The sequence below is a fragment of the Lytechinus pictus genome, chromosome 3, assembly GCF_037042905.1.
Source record: "Lytechinus pictus isolate F3 Inbred chromosome 3, Lp3.0, whole genome shotgun sequence".
Classification (NCBI taxonomy): domain Eukaryota; kingdom Metazoa; phylum Echinodermata; class Echinoidea; order Temnopleuroida; family Toxopneustidae; genus Lytechinus; species Lytechinus pictus.
The window spans coordinates 6,674,599-6,700,913 of record NC_087247.1 but is presented as its reverse complement, the minus strand read 5'-3'; the positions used below and the strand labels follow the sequence as shown (position 1 = coordinate 6,700,913).

The 26,315-nt window shown below is 37.2% G+C and overlaps 1 protein-coding gene across 1 annotated transcript; it reads right to left on the bottom strand.

Annotated features, from left to right (window-relative positions):
• Window positions 1-6,689: 6,689 nt before the first annotated feature.
• On the bottom strand, window positions 6,690-25,665 carry LOC129257920 (all trans-polyprenyl-diphosphate synthase PDSS1-like). The gene is made up of 10 exons (XM_054896357.2): window positions 25,495-25,665; window positions 20,304-20,350; window positions 19,447-19,573; window positions 17,210-17,343; window positions 15,191-15,329; window positions 14,441-14,552; window positions 12,941-13,050; window positions 11,826-12,020; window positions 10,736-10,816; window positions 6,690-8,544 (listed from the first exon to the last, which is right to left on the bottom strand). Exons 1-10 carry the CDS (start codon window positions 25,645-25,647, stop codon window positions 8,404-8,406), a joined length of 1,239 nt encoding a protein of 412 aa, XP_054752332.2. The 5' UTR covers window positions 25,648-25,665; the 3' UTR covers window positions 6,690-8,403.
• Window positions 25,666-26,315: the final 650 nt, after the last annotated feature.

The following is a 26,315-nucleotide window of genomic DNA, read 5'->3' as shown; positions in this document are numbered from 1 at the left end:
CCTACGAAGTCACCCGTTGAACACAGAAAAAACAAGAAAAGTAGAGTAATTGGTGCATATCCCATTATGGAAGATCGGACATTTTGTATTTATGAAAGCATGGAAAGTAAGATCCTGAAGATGGTATAAAGCGACCCTTCAAACTCCGTGTTCTCCAGATTTCTTTCTTTCTCTCTTTTATTTTTGTTGTTATACAAGGTGGGTTTTTTTTCAGGTACAGGAGGGAGAATTCTAGGTGTGTATGATGAGGGTGGGTGTGCGTGTGGGAGGGGGTGTAAACGAAATTTTGAGAGAAAACGGGGACTTGGGCTCAATCAATGATCAAATTCGTTATTTAGAGCTCCCTAATTCTGTAAAAAGTGCACACGAAGCAGGACGAAGAGGAGGGAAAAAGAAGAAGACGAAGAAGAGGAATAAGAAGAAGAAGAAGAAGAAACAGAAAAAGAGGAAGAAACAGAAAAAAAAGGAGAAGAGGAAGAAGAAACAGAAAAAAGAAGAAGAAGAAGAAGAAACAGAAAAAGAAGAAGATGAAGAAGAAAGAGAATAATAAGAAGAAGACGAAGAAGCAGAAGAAGTAGAAGAAGAAAAATAATAAGAGAAGAAGAAACAGAAAAAGAAGAGGAGGAGGAGGAAGGAGTAGGAGGTGGAGGAGGAAAATGAAGGAGACGAAAAAGACAAAGTAGTCCAATAAACTGTTAAGTATTTTGTTCCACCAACGTTACAGCATATTACCAAATATTCAGAAATGGAACCCCCATACTTATGTGGTTTTAACCAGCAGTGGATACGTCGATTATTAAACCAACATATTTTCATCGAGGAAAAAGCATCGCTCATCCCCCCCCCCAAAAAAAAAAAAGACGAGAAAATTTTATAATGATAGACACTAGCCCCAGGCAATACGCCATTGACAATGACATTGAGTACATCACACCGATTCTTCGCCAACTCTAATTTGATCTTTAAAACAATATCACAAGTTTTCACTGAAAAGAGCCAACGATTTCATCATTGTTTTCATAACACTGAAATAACTCGAACTAAAGAAGGGGTTAGGTAAACTAGATGCGAGTGTATTATAGCTAGCAGGGCTTCTCTCCCTTTTTTCGCCCAGCCCTCTTCATTCTTCCATCACTTTTAAAGTTATTCAAATATTGCCCTTCCATACATCCTCATTTCTATTCCTTCATTTTTATAAACACGTTTAGTCTTAGATTGAATTCGTTTCTATTTTTTTTCACAGGATTCAACTTTATCAGGTCTAATATTCGTTTTCAGATATAGTGTAATGATATTTCAACTTCCCACTTTACTCTAAGTAGTGGTTATTCTTATCTTGTAATTAAAGCAAGCTTCACTCCTCACAAATACTATTTTTTTGTGTCAATAAAAGTTTGCAAACACAACTAGCTCACCATAGCATATACATGTATTTTCACCTAAACCAGTTCAATAAAAACAGGTAATAATTTCTTCAAATTAAAATTAACAGACTAGAGAAAAAGTAAGCCACAGACAACCTTTTAAAAGACATTACATTTTATTTGTCTTCAAATGATTTCATTTTATAAATTGATAAAAAAAATCAAATGATCAAGGCGACATTTCCATAAACTACATTTAAATCTTTGGAAGATCACACAATATACATGGATTTATATATTTTCCTTTCCTCAGTCAAACTTAATTAGGTCATAAACCTCTCTCTTTCTATCCATCTGAATCATTACAATCAACAATTATTACTATGAGTGGCTTCATAGCTCATCTCATGCTCTGCTTAATTATTTTCCTTGTGACACAAACATCGTTACATCATGCTCCACCATAATATTATTTAATGATCAAATATTGAAATCAAAGCGGCAGAATAGAAAACTCTTAAGAATGGAAGAGTGTCTGATTGTTTTCAATACATTTCTTTACATTGCACAGCAACAGAAATCACTATTTCTTCAAATGACTTCACATAGTAAAACCTTCACAAGTCAATCTTGCATAAGTCACAATCAAATATTTACCCAAGTCAAAACAAATTCTGTAGTACAAAAAGGTTCGAATTAGACAGTGTTGCATGTACATAATCATCAATTAAATTATGCATTGTATATGTATTGGCATGACTTTAAGTCAGTCGTACTGTTTACACAGAAATTTCCACAGGTCAATTGTACTGTAACCAATTCAAATCTGATTAAGAAGGCTATAGGTTCAAGCACATCAATATTAACAGCTAATAACCTGACTAGTCTTTTTATTCATTTGATAAAAAAAATCCATTCAATTTGAAGAATCACATCTATCGGGAAATAAAACAAATAATCAGCAAAATATCATGGTAACATCAGACCAATACTATTGCAAATCGAAGGCAAATACAGTTATACTGCCCAGTAGGGCCCTGCATTGGTATATGTCGACCATGTATATAAGCCTAGTATAAGAACTTTTCAAACCAGAATATGCACAATGTGTTTTTTTGCAGTCTAGGTCAAATTTTCGGTTTATTACAAATTTGTCTAATGCTAATTCATCCAATTGCCAACTCGTCTACTATCAGTTGGTCTACCACCAGTTCGTCCACTCACCACATGGTCTACTTTCATTTAGTCTAATGCCGTTCCGTCTATTAAAAGTTGGTCCAATAGCCATTTAGTCCATATAACATTTGGTCTAATTAAACTTAAGTGTTAATTGTGCAAAATGAATGAAAAGTAAATGGGTATTAGACCAGCTGGTTCGTAGACGAAATGGTAATAGATGAACTGGTGATTAGACGAATTGATGATTGGACTGAATGGTTATTGGACCAAATGGTTGTTAGACGAAATGTTGGACGGAATGGCATTAGACTAAATGAAGGTAGACCATGTGGTGAGTGGACGAATTAGCAATTTACAAAATTTTCAGCGGCCTGGTGATGTTTTTTTTAAAAGGGGGTGCGGTTTAGAAAAAAAAATTGACAAGAACCAAAAAAGAGTTATCATTCCAAAATGAAGATGATTAGGTCAAATGTCTACATTTTGGCATGAAATTATGATTTTCAGAGGGTGCTGTCTATTGTATAATATATGCAGCAGACACAGCACCCCCGGTTCCCATGCAAGCTTGCGTCAGTCAAACAGCATTCTGTGGTCCAAGAGATTCAACTTAGGCATATTCCTGCACTTGATTTTGAATTTAAAAAGTGCAAGACACTTTACTTCTGGTTGTTAGTACTCTAATCCTTATCATGAAGGTTAATCAAGGAGATGAAATTGTTTTTATTTATATTATTTTTTTCTTCATCAAAGAAAAGAACTATACTGCTTAGGCATGTAGTGTGCTATGGACTCAAGAAACATCACACCATGATAACAGATTAATATCTTTTTTACTACACATTATAAATATAATAGCAAGCCTACAGCATTAGATATTATTTATTTTCAATCCCCCCGAGATGCTTCAAGTGGTGTTTCATAGTGCTATTTGTAAGTTAACCCCATAGAGATATATACTAATAACCCTTGCTTCATACATAGCTTGAATATGGCAAGCCATGTGGGGATTTCAATCATATCAAATCACATCAACCGAGTTTGCCTTTGACAGGCATTAGTCCTCATTACCAGGTCCCTTGCAGAGGAATTCAAGCAGTCGGAACTCTGGTTGCTTATTACCAAGCAATTATGATTTCATAGTCAGTAAAATAATCAACACCACCATATCATGTTTAAATGATGAATCGCAAGTAGAAGTTGTAGCTTCCGATCGCAGAAGTGGCTTACGGCGCATCACTTTCGCAACCACCATGCAAACCTTCAAACATCACCAAGTTGTAGCTTGCTGTGATCAATATTACAGATCATCCTTAAAAAAAAAACTAAAAAATTATAAATCCATGTTTAATTGTTCGAAATAATCTGAGAATTGAAATATTCCGAAAATTCTTATTCTTCTTCGGCAGCCACTGTGCAGGACCAGATTGACAAGGTTCTATCCCGTAATTGTTGAATGCCAAACAGGGTAGCATCAACTCCCATCTTTTTACGTCTTTTGGTCTGACGTGGCCGGGATTTGAATTCCCAACCTCCCGGTTGTGAGACGGATGCTCTACCAACTGAGCCAACACACCAACCCATGCCGCTGATGTTCAAACTATTGAAATACAATTACTTGGAATTGGTGAATGAATTCAATTTATCGAGGCATTAGCGTTAGATATACACACATTGCACTAACAAAACATTTCGTTCTTAATCTGCCGGACTTGCCTCCTTGACCAGTAATCAAGACTACATTTCCGGAACACAGTTTTCACTACAATACGATCTTGTATCAACAATCTCAAATTTCATACTTCTTTAACATAACATATAACATGCATCAAAACACAGTTTTCGTTACATATTCATCTTCGATATGAAATCACCACTCTCAAATTTCATTTTTCTTCAATGTAAAAAGGATACACCACTCCACCCATCTTCAGTATCACAATTACTCATTCTGAGAATATACTTGAATTCCCAATAATGCTCCATGTATGTTAAAATAGCAGGGATTTTGCAGAAGTGGATTCCATTTCGGAGTATCAGACATTGCTTAAATAACCATCGCCTCTGAACTAAATAGCGGTCGCATGAAAATTTCTGAAGCTGTTAAATGCAGGGCTGACTCTTATTTTTTACAGAAGTTTCTATACGGTTGATGAATCTCGAAATTGTGGGAATTACAACTGCTATTCTCAATGTAACGGATACATTCACTGCTTTTATCTAGTTTGTAGTGTTGCCATTTGCTAGAGCATTCAAAATGTTCACATTTCTTTAATGTTTCTTTTTTGTTTTTCTTATGGGTCCAAAATGAAAATTAAATCAGGAGGAAATGATTGGTTGAATTTAGTCTCAAATTCGATTGAAAAATTAAAAAAATGTTCAAACCATGGAGCTATTAATAGCTCCATGTTCAAACGTTTCCTTTTCATATCCAATACTGTGGACTCCCAATTCAATGGTAGTTGAAGGAATCGTGCAGATAGGATCAGGTAGGGGGTAAGGGTAGTTGTTGTGAGTGTGAGGGGAGTCTGTCAATCCCCGTCCAAAGAGGACAAAACAAGATTTAAAATTCTGGACTACTGCCAGACTGACTAGAAGTTGGCCTAGACAAAAAAAAATATGTAAGAAATGCAGGTAATGGGTCATTGAAAATCTTGGTCTCTAAATAAGGAAGTTACGAATCATAACTATTGCAAAATGATCAACAATTCATGTAAGCTTGCTATGTGTGTAAACCACAAACTTGTGGGAGGGCAAAAACCAATATCCTTTTCGTTTCATCCAACCACATTATTTTGTTTGTGTTTGTCTATAACATATTCAAATTTGTTTTGAAATACATAAACAAATCAAATAAAGAATGAAATAAAAGCATCAAGTTGAAACACCATTATCATGAAATGAGCCCTTGACACTTTTCATATTGTTACTCCAATAAAATAAATAATTCACATGTTTTTCCTTGAGAAAATATTCGGTCTAAGGGAATGGTAATATCTTCAGTGAAAATGCTTCTACATATCCCCTGTATAAAATGAACAACATATTTTGTTATCAACAAAGATAGAAAAGAATGATGATGACTGAGAAAGAGTTCTTGTCGAGTTCCTGGATTAATAGGAAGAAGTGCTTACGTATGAATAATCACATTAGCCCATTTCAAATAACTGCATTTCACTCATGAATATGTGATACATGTTGGAAAAGTTAACAAACATAAACCTTGCCTAGCATAGCAACTTATTGTATGCAATAACATGCTATCAAAGCACTAACTTGCAATGCAACGTGATAATGGGATGAAGTATGCATTGCTTCGAGTGCATTACTATCAGTGTATGGAACATTTCTCATCAACACTATTCATAATGATAGGAAAGAGTGCTGATTCTTATGTTATTGCATAATTGAGTTTTGATGATTGAATTAATCATATGACTACTAATGCCTGGGAAATAGCATTTAATGTCACCGTTCGAGCAACATGATTCAAGGCTGGATCATTCTTGGTCAGCTCCATCAATTCACTGGATTATGGGCACAGTTATCATCGGACGTACATGTATATATATATATAGAGAGAGAGATAGAGGACATCGTTTTGGCAATAATGTTGAACGATTTTGTTTACCTATCGAATAACTGAATCTGGAGCTGTGAGAATTATTACATTGAGGGAATAAATATAAATCAATTAAACCAGATAAGTTGGCAGGCATTTTCCCATGCACTGATGAGATTCAAATGCATAATATTTTACATTATACTGAACAAAGTACAATGAATAAGTAGATATGCTGCCTTTCTTACCAGACCAGTGTGTATTTTGGTATTGCTTTATTGCAGAAATACATCAAGAGCTATTGTGCATTTTGGTGATGCTTTATTGCAAAAGTATATCCAGTATTCACCAGAGAATGATGTGAACGGCATTTAAGCACCAACAATATATCAAGAGCTATCACTTTTAAACTGGCGAGGAGGTAACAAGTACATGGAATCACTGAGAAACACTAAGATAAGAGGTCAAAGTTCATCACAATTTGTTATATGGCTCACTCTCAGTCACACTTTCAGCCTCCAAGCTTTATACAGCCAATGGTATAAAACGAGGTATAGTAACATGGCAGAGGAATACCATAAATATGCTTTATAAATATAATTCACCTTTTATTTTAAAATCAGTTTCCTCTTTATAGGAAATGACATGTGATACAACGAAAGCTCAGTACAGTAAAGAAACCTGATTGAAACAATGTTCCTGATTCAACAAGGGATATTTCCCGGGGGGTGTTTCACAAAGATTTAAGTATGAGTCACACTTAAATGTCAACGTGTACACGATATGAAACGTGCAATCTTACTAATTAATAGGCAGTAGTGCGCATCCTCTTGGCATTATCTGACCAATGCGGTCATGCCTTTTATGTGGCTACCCTGGGTAAATATACCGTTATTATTTATAATAATAAGTGGCTACCCTGGGTAAATATACCATTATTATTATTATTATCATTTATACCGCACGCAACTAGACATTTTAAGTGCGACTCTAAGTCATACTTAAATCTTTGTGAAACACCCCAAGGTCCCAATTGTTGATGATTTATTCAGTGTTTTGTGTTTTTTTTTCTTTTATTTCTTGGGACACAAGAGTATTCTTCTTACAAAAAAGACATTTTCATGGTTCCAAGACATTGTAAGGCATAGTTAATTTATCCAAAATGAGCTGCATCTGACCCAGGTTTAGTACATGGATACTTGGCAGGAATATTCATTTCTTGAAATGCTCATGAGCCACGTTAGCCCCCAGGCAACAGCCAGGGTAATGATGACGATTAGCACCTTTCGCACTGTGAAGAGTGGATACAACAATACTTTATAACTGCACTTCATAACTGCATCATCAAGTTTCACAGCAGAAAGGAGAATCATTTAGAATTCATACAAGCTTCACAGAAGCAACATCATGCAGTGATTCACTGGCTACATCCCATACACATTGATTCTTGTCTCTACTCTCTCTTTTTTCCCCCTAATGAATAACTGAATAAGTCTTCAGATCTAAATATCCAACAGGACTTTCTCGAGATAGAACAAAAGAGACACCAGGGGTCCGTTGCAGAAAGAGTTGCGTTTAAACGCAAGTCAAAATATCAATCGCAAGTCCCAAATGCGCGCTGTTGATTGATTGAAAATCAAGTTGCGCATGATTTTTGAAGTTGTGTTTGATTGCAAATCTTTCTGCAACGGGCCCCAGGACCAACACAAAGTCTAGCAATTGATTGCAGAAGTACACGGATGATTACACCGACCATTATGTACAATCGTTAAATGAGTTTTGTTTTATGGAGTCATAATTCAGTCATTTCTCTGCTAATTTTGTCAAAATTATTAAATCAGAATTAACATGGCCAGCACACGCAGGACATTTTTTTCCTCACAGACTCATTCAATCGGTTCAGCACATCAAACAGCTAGCAACTGATTGAAAATACCAAAACATTAAAAGCAAGGCCAGCAAGCCTTGATCTCTTTCTAACATCAGCGCAACCATAGCCTCAGGTCAACTTTCCAAACCTTCGCCAGCAGAATTTCTCACTATACAAACCCCCTGATATTATAGGGAATGTAATACACTGCTCTGGCAGATATGCTTGTCTCTGTGCAATAATGCATGATGCAAAACTGACTGAACACTAGATGGCGCTATTGCTTGTGAAAGCACTGTACCTTATAGGGACGTTCACAGTGTTAGAACTTCAATTTCTGACAACCTACATTGCGAAAGGCCCATCTCTGAACACATTTTGTGCTTATGCACGGTTAGCCTCTCAAAACTTCAAAAGATTAAAGGACGACATTATTTATGCCTGGATAAGACTTCCTGAGTTAAGTAGATAAGTGCTTGTCTCTCGGCACAGTTTGTCAGCTTCTCGATCTGTTTCACTGCTTCTCTGCTGTGCTGCTCAGCCAAGAAACGCGACTGTTGGATACTATCCGTCTGGGAAAGGAATAAGTGAAGAAATAGGAAGAATTCAATATTAATATTGTTTCCATATTGTTTGCTTTGGTGACAACAAAGAAATAAATAATAAGAAAATAAAATACATGGAGTAGAGACTATGAAATTTATATTTGTTTTAAGATAAAAATAAAATAAAAAATCTCTGAAGAAAAATTTTGAGGCTTTATTTAATCAATATGTGCATACCTTTGATTTATGCATGAACTAGCAAAATGAATTAGGAATTTTTTTCAGAGAAAATGACTGTACAATTTTTGTTGATTATACATCATGGGTAATTTTTGCTGCGAACGTGTAGTGGACGGCACAGATCTTAGGATGGGGGCAGAATCCACACCCGCTGGCTGAAAGATGGGTCAACATAACCCAGCTCTATTAGGGTTAAAACATTGGGGAAAAAAAAGACCTGTCTAATTGACAGATTGATCAATTACACACTTTCAAGACAAAATGATTGGGCACACATTAAAAAAGACCCTGGGATGGGAAAGCCTTGAAGAAAGAAGATCCAAAGCCAGCCTATTGATCATCTATAAGGAAACTCAGGGTATAATCCCCAGTAACATCAAACATCTCTTGAGAATCAACATGGCTCAGAGTATAACAAGGCACTCTTCAAAGATGTTTGTTTACAACCACATAAGGGCAAATAAGAGATGCTACCGGCAGTCTCTATACCCAAGAACAATCCCCAAATGGAATAAACTCCCAGATACTGCAAGGGAGGCTACACCAATCCCCAAATTCAAAGAACTCCTTGAAAAGATCCAAATAAATTAAGCACACATCCGACTTCATGCAATGTTGCCAAAAATGTACGGGATAGCCACACCAGGCGTTTGTACATCAACCATCCAGATCCACATTATCTACTCATACAAATTCAAACTTTGGATAGTCATTTCATTGGACTCTGTTAAAAAATTTTAAAACTGGAATTCAGCTTAAAATAATTCATGGCAAGGCACACACACAATAAAAATGCATTTGTGAAGTGATCAGACTCCTCACTATTCCTCCTCCACAGATAACCAAGGGTAATGTGCCACATGACGCTACCCAGATTATCCATCTCAGACATGCATGAATTAAAAAGTAATTAAGTTTCAGTTTTCCGCTTGATCACCCGAGCATTTAAGAGAGGTATGGGAAGTCATTGGAGTGAAGTGAAGTCTTCATCTCAGCACCTACATATTGACCATTTGATTGCAAGAAGGACAGTAAACACATATATATTCATATAGAAAGGGGAAAGGATCTAAGGTGATACCACATTATTTTTCTTGAATGAAAGGGTATTATAATTCTACAAACCAAGCCCTCTCCTTTCAGTACTCTCCTTTCCTTTCCCTTTTCTCTCTCCTCTATTATATATTTTTTTGTTATCACTTGGATAATCATTTTACGTGTTGGGGGAGGGGGAAGGGTGGGGCAGTTACTACCGGTTTATTTCTACTTTGTCTCATGCAAATTCGTCCAATCGCCAACTCGTCTACTATCATTTGGTCTACCATCAGTTTGTCCACTAAGTATCCACATGGTCTAATTGCCCATTCATCCACTCACCATTTCGTCTAATAACCAGTTGGTCCAATAGCCAATGAGTCCATATACCATTTGGTCTAATTGGACTAAGTGTTAGTTGTGCAAAATAAATGAAAATAAAATGGATATTAGACCAACTGGTTACGAGACGAAATGGTGACTAGACTAGAAGTGATGATTGGACCAAATGGTTGTTAGACGAAATGTTGATGGACGGAATGGCATTAGACTAAATGGGGGTAGACCATGTGGTGAGTGGACGAGTTGGCAGTAGACGAATTGGCAATTTACCGTTGTTACCTTCTCCCCTGGCATCCCCCCTCCTTAATAATCTGCAAGCACCCTTTTTGCTCTGAACAGATAATGTGAAGTCAGTACAAGAAGGTATAATAGAAAATGGACCCTCGCAGGTACACTTCGGATCGGAGAATAACAAATATTTCATCATTAATGAACTGGGGAGTCGTTCATGAAGCAAACAGTCTGTGTGATTTTCACCGACTTATTTGTTCTCAGCCAATCAAATGCAAGGATTTCAGTAGATTATAACAGTTGTCTATGAAACTAACTGACTATTGAAATGCTCCCTTGATTGAAAGTGATGTCTTTCTATGATACTCACGTTTGCTACTGCTTTTCTGGCCATCTCTACATCCCCAGTACGGCTGAACCTCCTCATGATCATATCATTTAGCTCAGGATACTGGAAGAAGAAATGAAAACAGAGTAACACAACGCACCTATACCGGTTTTTTTTTCTTCCAATGGTTTGATGTAGAAACTGTGCATCAAATAATAATTGGGATTTATATAGCGCTTTATCAATTTACAACTGCTCAAAGCACTTCACAATCATTATACCCAGTCACTGGATTCATAGCATTTTAAGCAGCCTGTTGGGCGCACACTTGCTAAACCAACCACAATGAGAGTTGTTTCCTATCGGTACCCAATCAGCACCTGGGTGAGAGTGGCAAAGTGTGGATTGACGCCTTGCCAAAGGACGCTAGGCCATGGTGGGATTCGAACACACGACCCACTGATTACAAGGCGAGAGTCAGAACCGCTACACCACAGCGCTTCTATCAAACCAATGGGACCAAGAAATTAAGTACCATAGTCCATGCATTATTTCTACAAAATATGTTTTTGTGCATAGTTACAAAAAGTATGATAAAGTCCTCTGGTTTCCATGCTACTGAATATGAAAACAATGCACAAAATTTTGGGAGAGTATAAAATTTCAGGGAAATTCAAATATCAAGTTATAAAAAAGGATTGCTTCTAAAAGTTTTCTATACATACATGTATGCAATGTTCTTATAGCACAATAAACATGGTATACCGTAGAGTTGTATTTTAATTATGCCACACTTTCAATTCAAACTTTACATATTTTTTTGTTTATTCAAATTTCCTAACGATATTTAATGTTACTCAATGAATTATAGCTTATTATAGAGTTATACCAACTGTTCGCTTCAGTCCTCACAGATATGTTTCTGTTTATACATTATTTGTAATAAGCATATCTAGTGTAACAAAGTGAATAGAAAATATCTTATTATTCTGAAGGTTCACTTCAATAATTATTTGTCTATGCCTTTTCTGCATATACCAGGCATATTTGAATGCAACTCACTGAATGTCACTGTTTACAGCGGCGCTACTGAATTGTGACAATGTAAACAAATCTTGATATTGACACTGACCTTTTCAGCTGCAAATAGGACGGGAGCTGTTGCGAGACCTAGCTTGAGGTCTGCCGAGGTAGGTTTGCCCATCGTATCATCGCAGGATACAAAATCTAAGATATCGTCAACAAGTTGGAATGCCATGCCGATGTTACGCCCATACTGATAAGCAATCTCACACACGTCTTGGCTGCTGCCTGCTAACATTGCTACCTGCAAAGCAGAAAGGAAGCAAATCAAATGAGTCTAGTGCCCTCTAACATAAACAAGATAAAAATCAATTGTTCACTTAAGCATAGAGTAATTGTAAGTCTATGGCAATCTGTGAACAAGTAGTTACAATAAATCATATATATAAAGTATATCTATTTAAGTTACATTTACACCCCCAGGGGGGTGTTTCACAAAGATTTAAGTATGGCTTAGAGTCACACTTAAATGTCTAGTTGCTCGTGGTATAAAAGACGTCACCGCATTGGTCAGATCATGGCAAGAGGACGCGCACTACTGCGTATTGATCAATAAGATTGCGCGTTGCATATCATGTACGAGTCAGAATTTGAGTGCGACCTAAGTCATACTGAAATCTTTGTGAAACACTCCCCAGGTCTCATATAGCAATACTTGCTTTCCCCATGAATTCTCATAAATTGGCCACTTTAAAAAAAATTGTGTGGTGCCCAACATTATCCTAAAAGTTATACTTCCTGAAAACAAAACACCCTACGCACTAAAAGCGATACAGGACATGTGGTATTTTATGGTACAAAACATAAGCACACCAATACAAATCGATGCATTTTCTTTTCCACAAAGCAAGCCTTTCTGCACATTTTCATATACTTATAACTTGCCAGTCAATTAAATTAATTAATTTCCTCCCCAGAATTCCATAAAAGAATGCCTATATATCACTGCGCATAAATGAGGAGTTTAAAAATGTATTAAAAAAATGAAGCCGATTATTTCCAAATATATTTTTCAAACCTTGCGCATAAAAGACATATGTGCCTTTTGTGCCCAATGAAACCAGTGACAATATCTTCCCTCATGGTTGAGGGTATGTTTACACAGAATTGCATTGTTTTTAACCGACCCGTCATTACCATTTTTAATGAAAACTTCCTACTTACTGCTTTACAGCTGTGAGCCATGAGGCTGGCAGTCTTCTTGTATGTTTTTGTGAGGTAGTGGGAAAATCTCTCATTCTCGTTATCTTTAGATCCAAGTTGCATGAATTCACCTATTAAAAACAACAAACAAAGCATAATAAGTGAGCAACAACAACAAAATCTACAAAAGTTGGGGGTTCAGGTACTGCTTACCCCCCCCCCCAAAAAAAAAGGGTGAAAAATTGTGTCTTTCTATCCTGAAATATAACACATTTTGAAAATAGAACACATATAGATCTAAAACTGTCATCCTCCACAAGATTTCTTTCAAAGAAAGTTCAAAGTTATGTTTTATAAATCAATTCTGACCTCATGGATACACACATGCATACAAGTGATCAAAGCGAACTGAAATATGTTCCTTGTTACAATTCAACCCAAATAAAATTGACCATACCACTCACAACCTTTCTACCATCCTCACATGCACTCATACGTATAATTCAATGCTATACAAATCATGCTACACAAACCATGGCCCTAGCATGGTATGAAACTCGACACCTGAAATCCCCACATTAGAGTCCTTTATAAAATATTGAATCAACCAAAAAATAATTCAGCCAAAACAAAAACTCTGTTTTTTTTTTAAATGATTATTTTATTACAGTGAGAGAAAAAAAAGAAATAAGATTAAAATTTCGAGAATATCATATGATGTTGTAAAAGGACAATTCACAAATGAGAAAAACAATTAAACTCTTTGATTTCATGACAAAACATGACCATATTGATATTCCTGCATATGCAAATCATTGGATTCAATGAAGCTCCGACAGACAGAAATATTCTCATTAGTCAGTGCTGTTTGATAAATGTCTGATTCTAAAATGCGTTTTTGTTCTGTGAAATCGATTCAACTTTTCTGGTCATGATGCTACCATAGTTAGATGAGATATGAATGCAAGTGGAAAGTTATTTGAATGGGAATTCATGTGAAAGAGCAGATACATTTTCATAGTAGTGTAGTAGTATTAAAATTTCTTATGAGAAGGCTGCTTAGAAGTCCAATCTATCGTGTTCAAAGATTTAAATGATGATGACATTGATGATAATGATGATGAAGATTAAGACAAATGACAACAATGATGGCGCTGATGATGATGATGGTGCTGATAATGATGATGATGATAATGATGGTGATGATTATGGTGGTGGTATTGCTGCTGCCAATGATAATACTACCACAGAGATGCCAGTCTGATCAAGAACACTTCGGTATGTTAAAGGCAGAAAATCAGTATTTTGGTGAAGAAATCAGTATTTTCACAGAAATACCATAGGACAACACATAAAACTGAAACTTTAGAAATCAGTAATTTGCATGAAACCACCAGTATTCTTTCTCATATTTCAGTAATAATAACTGAAAACCTGCACTACTTTGCAGCCCTGTTACCACTACAACTTAACATATCCATTCTAGTTCGACATAAAGAGCATTTTAATTCAGTCTCTTACCTTTGACTAAATCCTCTATAACAGTTGAAAGAACAATGACAATGTCTGGATCACCTATCCTAGCAAGGGCTTGTGATGATATAGAAAGCACAAAGTCACCTGCAAGTATAGACTAACAAAAACAAAGGAAGGCATGAAAAATCACCTCATGTGCTCATGTTCTGGCTGAAAGTTAGGTTATTATAGCAAGAGAGACACATAAATATATGTCCTAAAAACTTTGAACCACAAGTTCAGGGGTACAAATGCCACAGCAGCACTTGCATCCGCTGGAAAGATATTTCTCTACATCTGCCACTCTCTACCCAGGTTTACAGAAGCAAATTGGCACCTTTTACGACAAAATTTCTTGAATGCTCGAGCATGTGAAAAGGGTAGCTGTGTTATAGCTAGGTTAATAGTATGCAATGGTGGATAGAAACATTGTATTATTAAAGCAAAATATAAGAGTTGCATATCACCAATTTTGTTATTGTTTTATCATCAGTATCATTACCATTGTTAATGTTATGATTACTATTACATCCGTCAAATAGTTCTGTAACTCTTGCGTTTGAACTAATAAAATGTCAAATATCAAAAAAATGTGGTACCAAAAATACATTGCGATGATCCCCCCCCCCCTTAGAATGTGTGGTGCAATTTCACAGCATTTGCTGGGGAGTGTGAAGTAAAATCCAGTATTAACTACTTAGGTTTTATCATATCTGATCAATCAGGGAGTGTAAGATGCAAGAAGGGATATCTTACTTTTCTCTGCCCAAATTGTTCATTGATTGATGTTTTTCCTCTCCTAGTATCTGCTGCATCGATCACATCATCGTGCATCAGACTGGCAGTGTGAATCATCTCTGTTATCATCGCTATCTGCCTCTGAGAATCAGTTATCCTGAAGATATAAAAAAGAGAGAAGGAACAGTCAAAAGAAAAATATTATTCAAAACTCATTACTTACAATGAAAGCTTCATATGAAAAATTACCTTATAAATAAGCTAATCTCGACCCCGAAAGAATGCTCCAGGAACAAAACAAAATCATAACAAAAATAATTACTAATATTATGATCATGATTTTTTCTATAAATCATGAATTACAATCGAGTCTCATGTGGGAAAAGGCAGTGGAGAGAGAGAGAGAGAGAGAGACAAATAGAACATGTTTAGTTCTCTATTATATAGAGAATAAGAATATGATATACAAAATGTTATGTCTTATATTAAATATAGAATATACCACAGGGGCAGGCTGAATATATAAAGATAAACCTGCATGGTGTAATTTAGGGACAGTATATTCATATGTCATGGAAGTCTAAATGCCAAGGTAAAAAGTTGAAGCCACCAATGCCTTTTCGGAAAGACATTTACATTTGCCACACGGCAGGCGGGTACCAGTCGGTAGTTTTTTTTTTTATGGTTTACCGACTATATGAAGGCTTAATCACATAAGCACATAGAAGCATAAAGATCATATTTCATATATTTGCAATACATAAACACCTATCATGAAAACTACAGGAAATATTTACACAAACTTGCTTAGGTTTCTTTTCAACAATTGGATGGCTTTTTTCATTCAGCCTTGAACCTTTCATTATTTGGTTTCACTCTACATTAATCAATAAATCAATGACAATATAAAATATTTTATTGTAATATATTGGCTATAATGTAAACCTACCTTTTGAATAAAAAACATATCATACCGGAAGCCACTTTGTACTCAAAATACAGATCATATTTGTTCATGTTTATAATATCATAACCAAAAATGGGTTACTGCCACTGTACAAAGTTCTCCCGTAAACATGCCATTCAATACATGTACATTAACAAAGCAGGTATCCTAGCACCATCATATGTTATCACTATGGCAATAAAATTCAGCTCTCATAAAACAGAAGATGCAGTTATTTGCATATGTGAATGTTCCCAAGGCAAGAAGTTGAAATTAAGGCTAGAGGCTAGAATTTCATTTTCCTGACCTCCAGTAGTGTCCTGGTTAAGTGTATGCCTTTTTTTATTGACTTAATAACCTATTCAATGACCTTGGAGTTTAGTTGTGCTGTTTCCCCTTTTCTCCTTATTTGTGCTTTAATATACCTGTAGATATGTACCCTACACAAATATGACCTTGCCCTTAAAAAAAAAAACTCCATCCATATTTAAGGCCTGGGTTCTGTTACATAAGTTACTCTTGCAGGATATAGCTAGGACCATGGTATCAATGCTAAACAGTCAATCAATATCTAGGATTCACTTGAAAGTACTATTCTGGATCTAGATGTACACGATGCAGGGCCCTCCTGGGCATAAACGCACTGGGTACTTCACCTGAAGTTTGCCGGGACCGGCAGGTGTAATACACCGGGTGAACACCCTTCTCTTTGACGAATAGTGCGTAACGTGCATGGGTTGTGAGTCTCCTATACACAGGACCAACATTTGCGTCCTTTCCGAGGGACGGAGTGTTTTCCAACTGCATTCAATCCTGCACTGAATACAGTGGTGAGGCACGCTAACACACAATGTTATAGCATCAGACTTTTTTGTTAGATGCATTTCGGCATGAGCGGGACTCGAACCCCTCATGTTGAGATCTACGATCTTCTCCAAAACATGCGCTCTAACGGACTGAGCTACGCTGCCTCCTCTGGATTGGATAGGAAAATTAGGAATGTTACCATAAAATAGCTTTCGTGCAACATGCCCCATTCCAGGTCATAAAGAATCATCATAAGAGAGCACTAATAATGACTGCATACATACCTATCATTTGAAGAATTATGAAGATTGCACACTTTAGACATGAGTAGTACTATCATCGGCCTGAAAGACTTGCCCTTTCCATCAAAATAATACTGGGCTGCTTCTGTCAGCTCTGGACAACTTCCACACAGCTCCTGAAACAAAAAAAAAAGAATACAATTCTGGCATTGACTGCCCGCACATCTTGAGAGGCCCGTCACACAAATCAACACAATCAAATGCATCTTGATTTTCGACCAATCAGAAACGTGTATTTAAAGGACAAGTTGCATAGGCCCAGTGGATTAGTATCCGGACTTTGAAACAGAGGGTCGTGGGTTCAAATCCCAGCCATGGCTTAAATTTCTTCTGCAAGAAATTTATCCACATTGTGCTGCACTCGACCCAGGTGAGGTGAATGGGTACCAGGAAGGATTTATTCCCTGAACGCTTTAGCGCCTATTAATATGGCGGCTCAGCTACAGCCGGGGTTATAATATGATACCAAGTATCAAAGCGCAATTGAGTATATGCACATAGTAACTGCAACCAACCTACTTCTCCCATTAAGCCCTATCTCACCCCCTATTCTCCCAACTCCCACGAACATTGCTGAGATCCACATGATAAAGTTGAAATGCTTCCCAAAAAAGTGTAATTTGTGTTCACTCATGCATTAAAGTTCAATTTAATAATTTATTATATTGGCTTTAACAACCAAAACTGGTCACGGTTGATCATTAATTTATCACAACACCCTTAACTTTGCAAGTTCTAAAGGATTTGCCTTTAAACAAAACTGACAGAAATTGGAAGGCTAATTCCGGCCCAGCCTAATTTTCATACCCTTTGTTTCACTTGGCAGTGCTCGCTCAAGCATGAATAGTTTTCCAACTTTTTGGTGTCATTTGAAAGTTGACTTTATTGGCTTCCATATATGCAAGTGTTTTCCCCAAAATTGATATATTTTTTTTATTTGGCAGCCATTTCAAAAGTATAGTTTTTTGGGGGGATGCACTGTATAAATTGACATATCATTATATAGACCTGTGATGGTCTTGTATATGTTTTTCTCAGGGGAGTGAATATGAAGCATGCAGTGCTGTTGGATGGCATTTTTTATCTCACAGGGATATATAATCTGTCAGAATATATAACTCCAGTGGGAAATAGGAAAAATTATTATACCATTGTCATATTATGCTTGAGCCGCCATAGTAGGTGATATCTCCTGGTCTGCTAATGCTCCATTTTCCACTTTCCTTGAATATGATTTCTTAACAAGCAAGGCATGTTCTATGTGAAATCTGTCTGGAAACAACCTGCCTCACTTAACATACTCTCATCTTTATTTTCTTGGGGTATTAAAATACACAGGTATCATTATGTTCATCTATTGTAGTGAGTGAGATTTTTATTTTTGATGTGGAAGACTGAGGTGGTAAAATGATGGTGCAAATTTGAAGCGCCCTGCAATTGACAACTCATGGGGAAATTGAATCAATACGAAATTTGCACAAGGCCAATTGACTTGCATAATATAATCCTTCCGTCATGAGCACCCATTTGACTAATACAATAAAAGTTTGGAAAGCACGAATTTGACCGAACTCGTGATGGTCATTTACTTTGGGTTGTCACAGTTCTAGTTTCCAACAATCCCAATTCCTAGACTCTTAGCAGGTCTCTTGATTGCTAAACCAAAATAAATAACCTCTGTGAAGTGACGTTTCAAAGTGAAAATGCGCAGTTTAATTCTGGTTGGTTAGTCTACCAACTAATGCTCTCCCAGACATGCAGGCGTCTATTACATAACACCCCCAGACATGCAGCCGAGTGAAAGACTGGAATCCCTTCTCTGTTCTGAGATTAGCCTTGATTTCCCCATGATTTGTCAATGTAAGGTCGCTTTAAAATGATTCTGACAGAGTTTGAAAAGTTTTGGTGTAATTTTAGTTGACATTATGATTATGGCTTGTTTTGCTACAATCTACTGCTTTGAAGTTTTAGGCTTGCAAGCTGAAAGTTAACTCTACATGGCATAATTAAGGAGCCATCATGATGAAGCTGGACTTCATAATTTCCTTTGAAAACAAATATAAATTGAAACAACAACAAAAATAAATTTATAAAACAATGTCCATTTTAGAATAGAAGACCAAAACAAAAATCAGCAATAAAACTAATTCAATTCAACAATGTCTATTTCAGAATACCAAGCAAGCCAGAAGATTCTTTGCTTGTTGGTACATACACACCTGTCGTATACTAGGATGGAGAGATTGTAGATCCCTTTCTATAAGCTTGTACGGCTGGATTGGTTCTTTGGGGAATGGTTCTGCCTCAGAACCTGTGCTGTAGTTTCTTCTCGACTCTCTCCACTGCCTGCTCAGATGGGGAAAAACCAATAGATAATGAAAAGATTGATCAATTATCATCACTGGTAGGGTAACATAACTAGATACTGCATGCTTGATAATTAAATGTGTAAGCAATAATTGCTTTTATGTTACAGGGTCAATAGTCAATATTATTCTTTTTCTTTAATTTGATCTTTGGACTTGATGTTACCATCATTATACAATGAAAATTGGCTTATACATGTACTTTCCTAGTTTCCAAATAATCAACAATAATTGAAAGAATTAAAAAACTTTCTTTTCCTATGTATACACATATAAAATAACAAACTGCCTGTAACACAGGACCTGAAGGAAAATTTCAATTTAAATCATGGACATGGCTTTACCTTTCAATTTTTATTCACTTCCCAAGAGTACTCACAAAGCACTTCCTCAAAAGGGGAGAGTGGGGGTGTCGGGACCTTTCTCTGCAGGTTTTAACAGAATTGTAGTCTACTCTGTTCATTTACTAAATTTCTTATTTTACAAATCAATATCTTCTAATAGAAAAATGAATTGGCAAAAAACTATAGCTATGATGTAAAACATAGCTGAAATAATACAAATGCCATCCTTACAATAATAGGCTTTTTGAAGCTGCAGCTGCTTCTTAAGTCATTAAACATTATTAAATCTAGCCATGCACATACTTTAAATTTTGTCATAAACTACAACTTTAAACATGCATACCCATTTTTGGGGCAAAACATTACCTTTTAGCTGTGCTGGTCCGTGACTTCAGAATGGGGCTTTGGCGAGTCTGAAAAACAATCAAAGTTTTGCTTCATTACTACAAGAAATGCATGCTCCAAACTCAAAGGGAAACTACGTCCTTTCAAGTTGGCCTAAAAATGTTAGAGGAATGAGACTTTAAATTCTAGAATACATTCTAAACAAATTTAATGAATAAACACTAAGAATGAATAAAGACACATGTAAAGGCCTAGTCCCACTGGGCGACGGACACAAAACGAATTCATAACGGATACATCAGACAAGCAAAATTTCGGGATGGCTCCATCCATTTTCATCCGCTCCAGACAATGGACAAAATGGGCAAACAGTGAAATCACAGTGGACGGATGCTCGATGGATATAGAGCATACGAAACACGTAAGCAAAGAGTACAAAATGGATACATAAAGTTTTCCAACAGATGGCAAGCTTCTTTTCTGTTTTACATCCTCTCTGCATCCGTAAGTGCAGTGGGACCAAGCCTTAAACTTTGATGGTTCTGGAATAGCATTGAGAAATGTTTATTAACCATAACCATGGCATACATGTAGATCTAGGGGCCGTTTCATAAAGCTGAAAATTTGTAAGTTAAGAGTGACTTTCAGAACGACTGTGATCCTTTGTGGTAAAAGATGTTCAACATTACCGGACAAAATCGGATGTAAAATAAGAAAGTTATGACATTATAAAGTTTTGCTTAATTTCACAAAACAGTTATGCACATCCTGATCGGTATGCAAATGAGGAGACCGATGATGTCATCCACTCACTATTTCTTTTGTATTTTATTGTATAAAATATGAAATATTCTAATTTTCTCCTGATTGTCAGGTGAAACAACGATTTATTCCCCCCTGAACATGTGAAATAAGCATTGTTCAATACTATATGGTTCAGTCAAGTCGGTCCCCCCACACCAGAAATGACCGCTCTCCTCCCAGACCAATAAACTTGTACTCCCATCCAAAGAGAACACTCATCTGCAGAAATCGCTCCCTCTGTACAATGAACGTAAGGGGGTTTAACACCATTGTTGCGTTCGTTAAAGAGCAACTTCTCCATCTCGACATCTTGGCTATTCAAGAACATTGGCTCCTTGCTCAAAACTGCCCCAAGTTGAACAGTGTTTCTAATGAGCATCTCATTCTCCACAAGCCCGCCGAGAGAATCAATGGCTCACTTGATCTCCGCAACCAACGTGGGAAAGGTGGCTTAGCCATTTTTATCAGGAAATCTCTGGTTATGGACTGCTGGGAAATCAAATGCCGGTCGCCTAGATTACTTGCTGCTCACGTCAAGGTTAAGGAAACCACAGAAACTTTCACCTTTGTGAGTTGCTACCTACCCTGTGGAGTGTCCAACGCAGATCAAAATGAATACCATTCCTGCCTTTCTCACATCTCATACCTACTTGAGAGCACTAAGAACACTTCTGCCATCATTGTGGGAGACATCAACGTGGATATAATTCACCCTAACACCAAGAAGACTCTTGCTATCCTCAGGATTTCCTGACTCGAGAGAACCTCTGTTGTCTCACCTCTAGTCATTTTAGCCCCGACACCTACACCTACACCTTTCAGTCCGACGATGGGAGACACAAGTCGTGTATTGATACTATCCTTGCTCCTTCCAGAGACGAACATCTTTTTAGCAACATGATAACATCTCAACTGTGAAAGATGACCCAACCAATACCTCTGACCATCTTCTGATCATTGCATCCTGTTCGTATGAAGTCTGCTACTCTGATCGCCGCACTTCACACTCCCAAATCCCCTCCTCGATCCAACGGCTCAAAGTTAAGTGGCAGGACGTAGACCAGGCTACCATTGAGGAGATGTATACAGTCCCAATGGAGAAGATATCTCTGAATCTGTTCCGCAGTCTCAGTAACATAGATCATATTCCTCTCTCAGAGGCTGAGAACTTGCTGTCTTCATTTTCTGATTTCATGGTCTCTTACTCTGTGAATCTGCCACACACCCTCCCAAATAGGAAGAAGGGAAGGCAGAATGGAATGCTGAGGTTAGTCAGGCTTATAGCTGGCTAAGGAGTCTCGGAAGACATGGCTACTGACTGAAACCACCAACAAGGACCAGGCCAATGAAGACCGCATCAACGCAAAGAAGTCCTTCAGAAAGTGCTTTATAATACTACAGTCCAGAGCGCATTTGAATAAGAAAATAAAATAAAATCAGAAAGTTGAGACATTTCAAAGTTTCGCTTTTTTTCACAAAACTGTTCTATGCACATCCTGGTCGGTATGCAAGTGAGGAGACTGATGACGTCATCCACTCACTATTTCTTTTGAATTTTATTGCATGAAATATAAAATATTCTGATATTCTCCTCATTGTCAAGTGAAATAATGATTAATTCCTCCCTGAACATGTTGAATTAGCATTGTTTAATACTATATGGTTCAGTCAAGTTGGTCCCTATTTTCAAATTTATAAAAAAAGAAATATTGTTAATTCAAACAATAACAAACAAAAGAAACAGTGAGTGAGGGACATCATGGACTGTCTCAATTGCATGTCACTGAGTTGTACAGATCACTGTTTTGTGAAAAATAAGCAAAACTTTAAAATGTCATAACTTTCTTATTTTCCATCCGATTTTGATGTAATTTTCAGCGTTATGCCAATTTGATTTTTCTCTTTTAATTCAAATCAACATTTTTCTGTGGTGGACTTGACATTTAAGTTCAGACAAACCAAGGAAGTGGGAGTTGCGCGACAGCCAAAGTAAATCACTGTATTTGTCCTTTATTAAGTTTATTTTTTAATCTTTACTTTGGTCCAGTTCTTATATATTTTTATGAAATAAAGACAAAAATCGATGAGCCCTGTCGCGTCAGGGGGGGGGGGTGATGCATTGTTAACCCCCTAGGCCAGGGCTCCACACTAACCCTCTTTTTCTACTGGTCCGACCTGGGGCCCGTAACACAAAGGTTAGCAATAATTGTAGAACATTATTCTACGATTGATTCCCTTGGCTAATATGTATTAATCGTAGAAATCAAGCGTACGATTAATCGCTAACGTTTGTGTTACGGGACCCAGATCATGTCGGATCAGTTCATACCCAGTTATTCCATTTTTTACTGGACCTAACCTAAAATTGACTGGTCCCCAAAAAATATTTAAAAAACTTGAGTTTATTTTGCTGTCTTTTATTGCTTATTACCCCCCCCCCCCAAAGAAAAGTACACACTCACAACATAATTCATGAGAGCCATTTTTATAATTTACAAAAGAGAAGAAAATATATTTTGTATCAGATAGATATATCAATCATATAATCTAAAGCCAGATTTACTGGTCCGACATGACCAGTAAGTTACTGGTCATGTCGGACCAGTAAATCTGGCTTTTTCTGAAAAGTTACTGGCCAGACAGCAATTTTTACCGGTCTTAGATCATCGGACCAGTGCCAGTGTCGCGCACTGCCTAAGTTAGGTAAATGGCGGCTGCATGATCACGAGCCGTCTGTGTACGAGGAGAAATTAAAAACAAGTGGAATGCCTCTGGCCGTCTCACCTGCATCACGCGATTCAATATAGCAGCAGTGCTGATTTTGAAAACTACTATAACTCGCACAAGATGTTCAGTGATACTTGGTTACTCTTATTTCCACGTTTTATGAACTAGACCAATACACTTATAGAGATATGATAGCAATTCAACAAATACCCCCAACGTGGCCAAAGTTCTTTGACCTTACATGACCTTTGACCTTGATCATGTGACCTGAAACTCGCACAGGATGTTCAGTGATACTTGATTACTATTATGTCCAAGTTTTATGAACTAGACCAACACACTTTCAAATTTATGGCTGTAATTCAACAAATACCCCAATTTGGCCAAAGTTCATTGACCCTAAATGACCTTTGACCTTGATCATGTGACCTGAAACTTGCACAGGATGTTCAGTAATACTTGATTACTATTATGTCCAAGTTTCATGAATCAGATCCATAAACTTTCAAAGTTATGATGGTAATTCAACAGATACCCCCAATTCGGCCAAAGTTCATTGACCCTAAATGACCTTTGACCTTGGTCATGTGATGTGAAACTCATGCAGGATGTTCAGTAATACTTATATAACTCAAACGAAGATTCTTGCCATCTGATTGGTTGAAAGGTGTTCAATATTTGGTCCATTTTTTACTGCGTGCATTTTGTAATTTTCCATTGCACGGTGACCGTGCATTTTTTATTTTTCCATTGCACGGTACGCGCGCTAGCGCTCCCTCAGTATAATCATGTGTATGTCTACTTATTGTGTATGTGTGTGTGTGTGTGTTCGCGCGCATGAAGTTAGCGCAGATCAAACTGACTGTGCGCACTCGACTCAGATCCATGAAGCAATGCGCGTCACAAACATGAAAGCAAAGGGCTGATGAGCTGTCGATACATGGTGTTATCCACCGACTAGCAATTATCAGAGAAAAATTAGTTGCTGGAAATAGGCCAACCTAATCTTTATCTTGTTATTCCTTTTTTTACATTTTAAAAAACTTTGTAACTTATATGAGTTATATAAAACAAATAATGAATGCAAATATTTGTGCAATGGAAAGAATATTTACATTCGATGAAAGATTAAAAGTTCCATTCAACTCGGCTAACGCCTCGTTGAATGGAACTTTACATCTTTCATCTCATGAAAATATTCTTCCCATTGCACGCATACACATTCATTATTTGTATATTGATTAACCTTATGGCCAAGTTTCATGAACTAGGTCCATATACTTTCTAAGTTATGCTGTCATTTCAAAAACTTAACCTCAGGTTAAGATTTGGTGTTGACGCCGCCGCCGCCGCCGTCGCCGTCGGAAAAGCGGCGCCTATAGTCTCACTCTGCTATGCAGGTGAGACAAAAATTAAGTGTTAAAAAACTCCACGAAACAGACGGCTGCCAGCTGTCTAAGTTGAAATTCATATGATTTTCACTCCCCAGACGCCTCCAGGCTAAGGCCGCCCGCGCCCGGGCCGGGTCCTCGAGCTCGATCCTCCACCACTCGCGGAGTGGCTAGCGGTGGATTAGTACCGGTACCGCGTAGCCAGGCAAGGCATCATGAGACATGAATTGAAGGAAGGTAATCTCGCACGTTCTTCTACATTTCGACTCAATTAAATCACAACTACTCACCCATTCCTGGCAATTATAAGAGTTTAACTGTAAAGCAGAACAGCTCAGTGGTTTGCTTTCCCCGAAAATTCTGTTAGCTTGATAAATTTCATTCCAAAACTGAAATTTATTTCCCAGCCGACGAGCAGCTATCCGATGCAAGAGCGCAGCCATGTTGCCAATTGTTGGAAGTTACGCAATCATTTTTTTTTCCAGGCTCGGACTTTTTTTTTATTATTATTATTTATTCATTTATTTTTCTAGGGTTGTGCCCCAACTCCAACCCTAGAAAAAATGGCGTTGGAATCGGGGTTGGGGTTGTGCCCCAACCCCAACCCTAGGGGGGGGGGGAATGGGGGGTTGGGGTTAGCATCATCTGTAATTACGTTTATGACCCCCCCCAAAAAAAAAAAATTGGTCCACAACTTAATTTGTTATCACAAATGTAAAAGAAAAATCTTCTTTTTTCCAAAGGCAATGTCAGTACCAGCTGACCAGGCAGGGGTTGTGTGGGAGTGCAGGAGAGGATTATACCTCCTTGATATTGAAAAATGGAGAAAAAAGTTATGGGGAGAGTCATTTTGCTGCACCCACATTTTCCTTGTCCGCCCTTAAGCCCTCAACTAATTGCCGCCCCCCCCCCCCCACTTTAAAAGGAAAATCTACCCCAACAAACCTTATGATCACCATGTATGCATTCTCCTTTTAAAACAACACACACACGTCACAGTACACAAAAATCATATACATCTTGCCTAGTATATATGATTTTATTTGTGTATTGTTTAATCTTTGAATACCTTTTATCAGGCTATCTTGCATTATATAAATTATTACCAGTA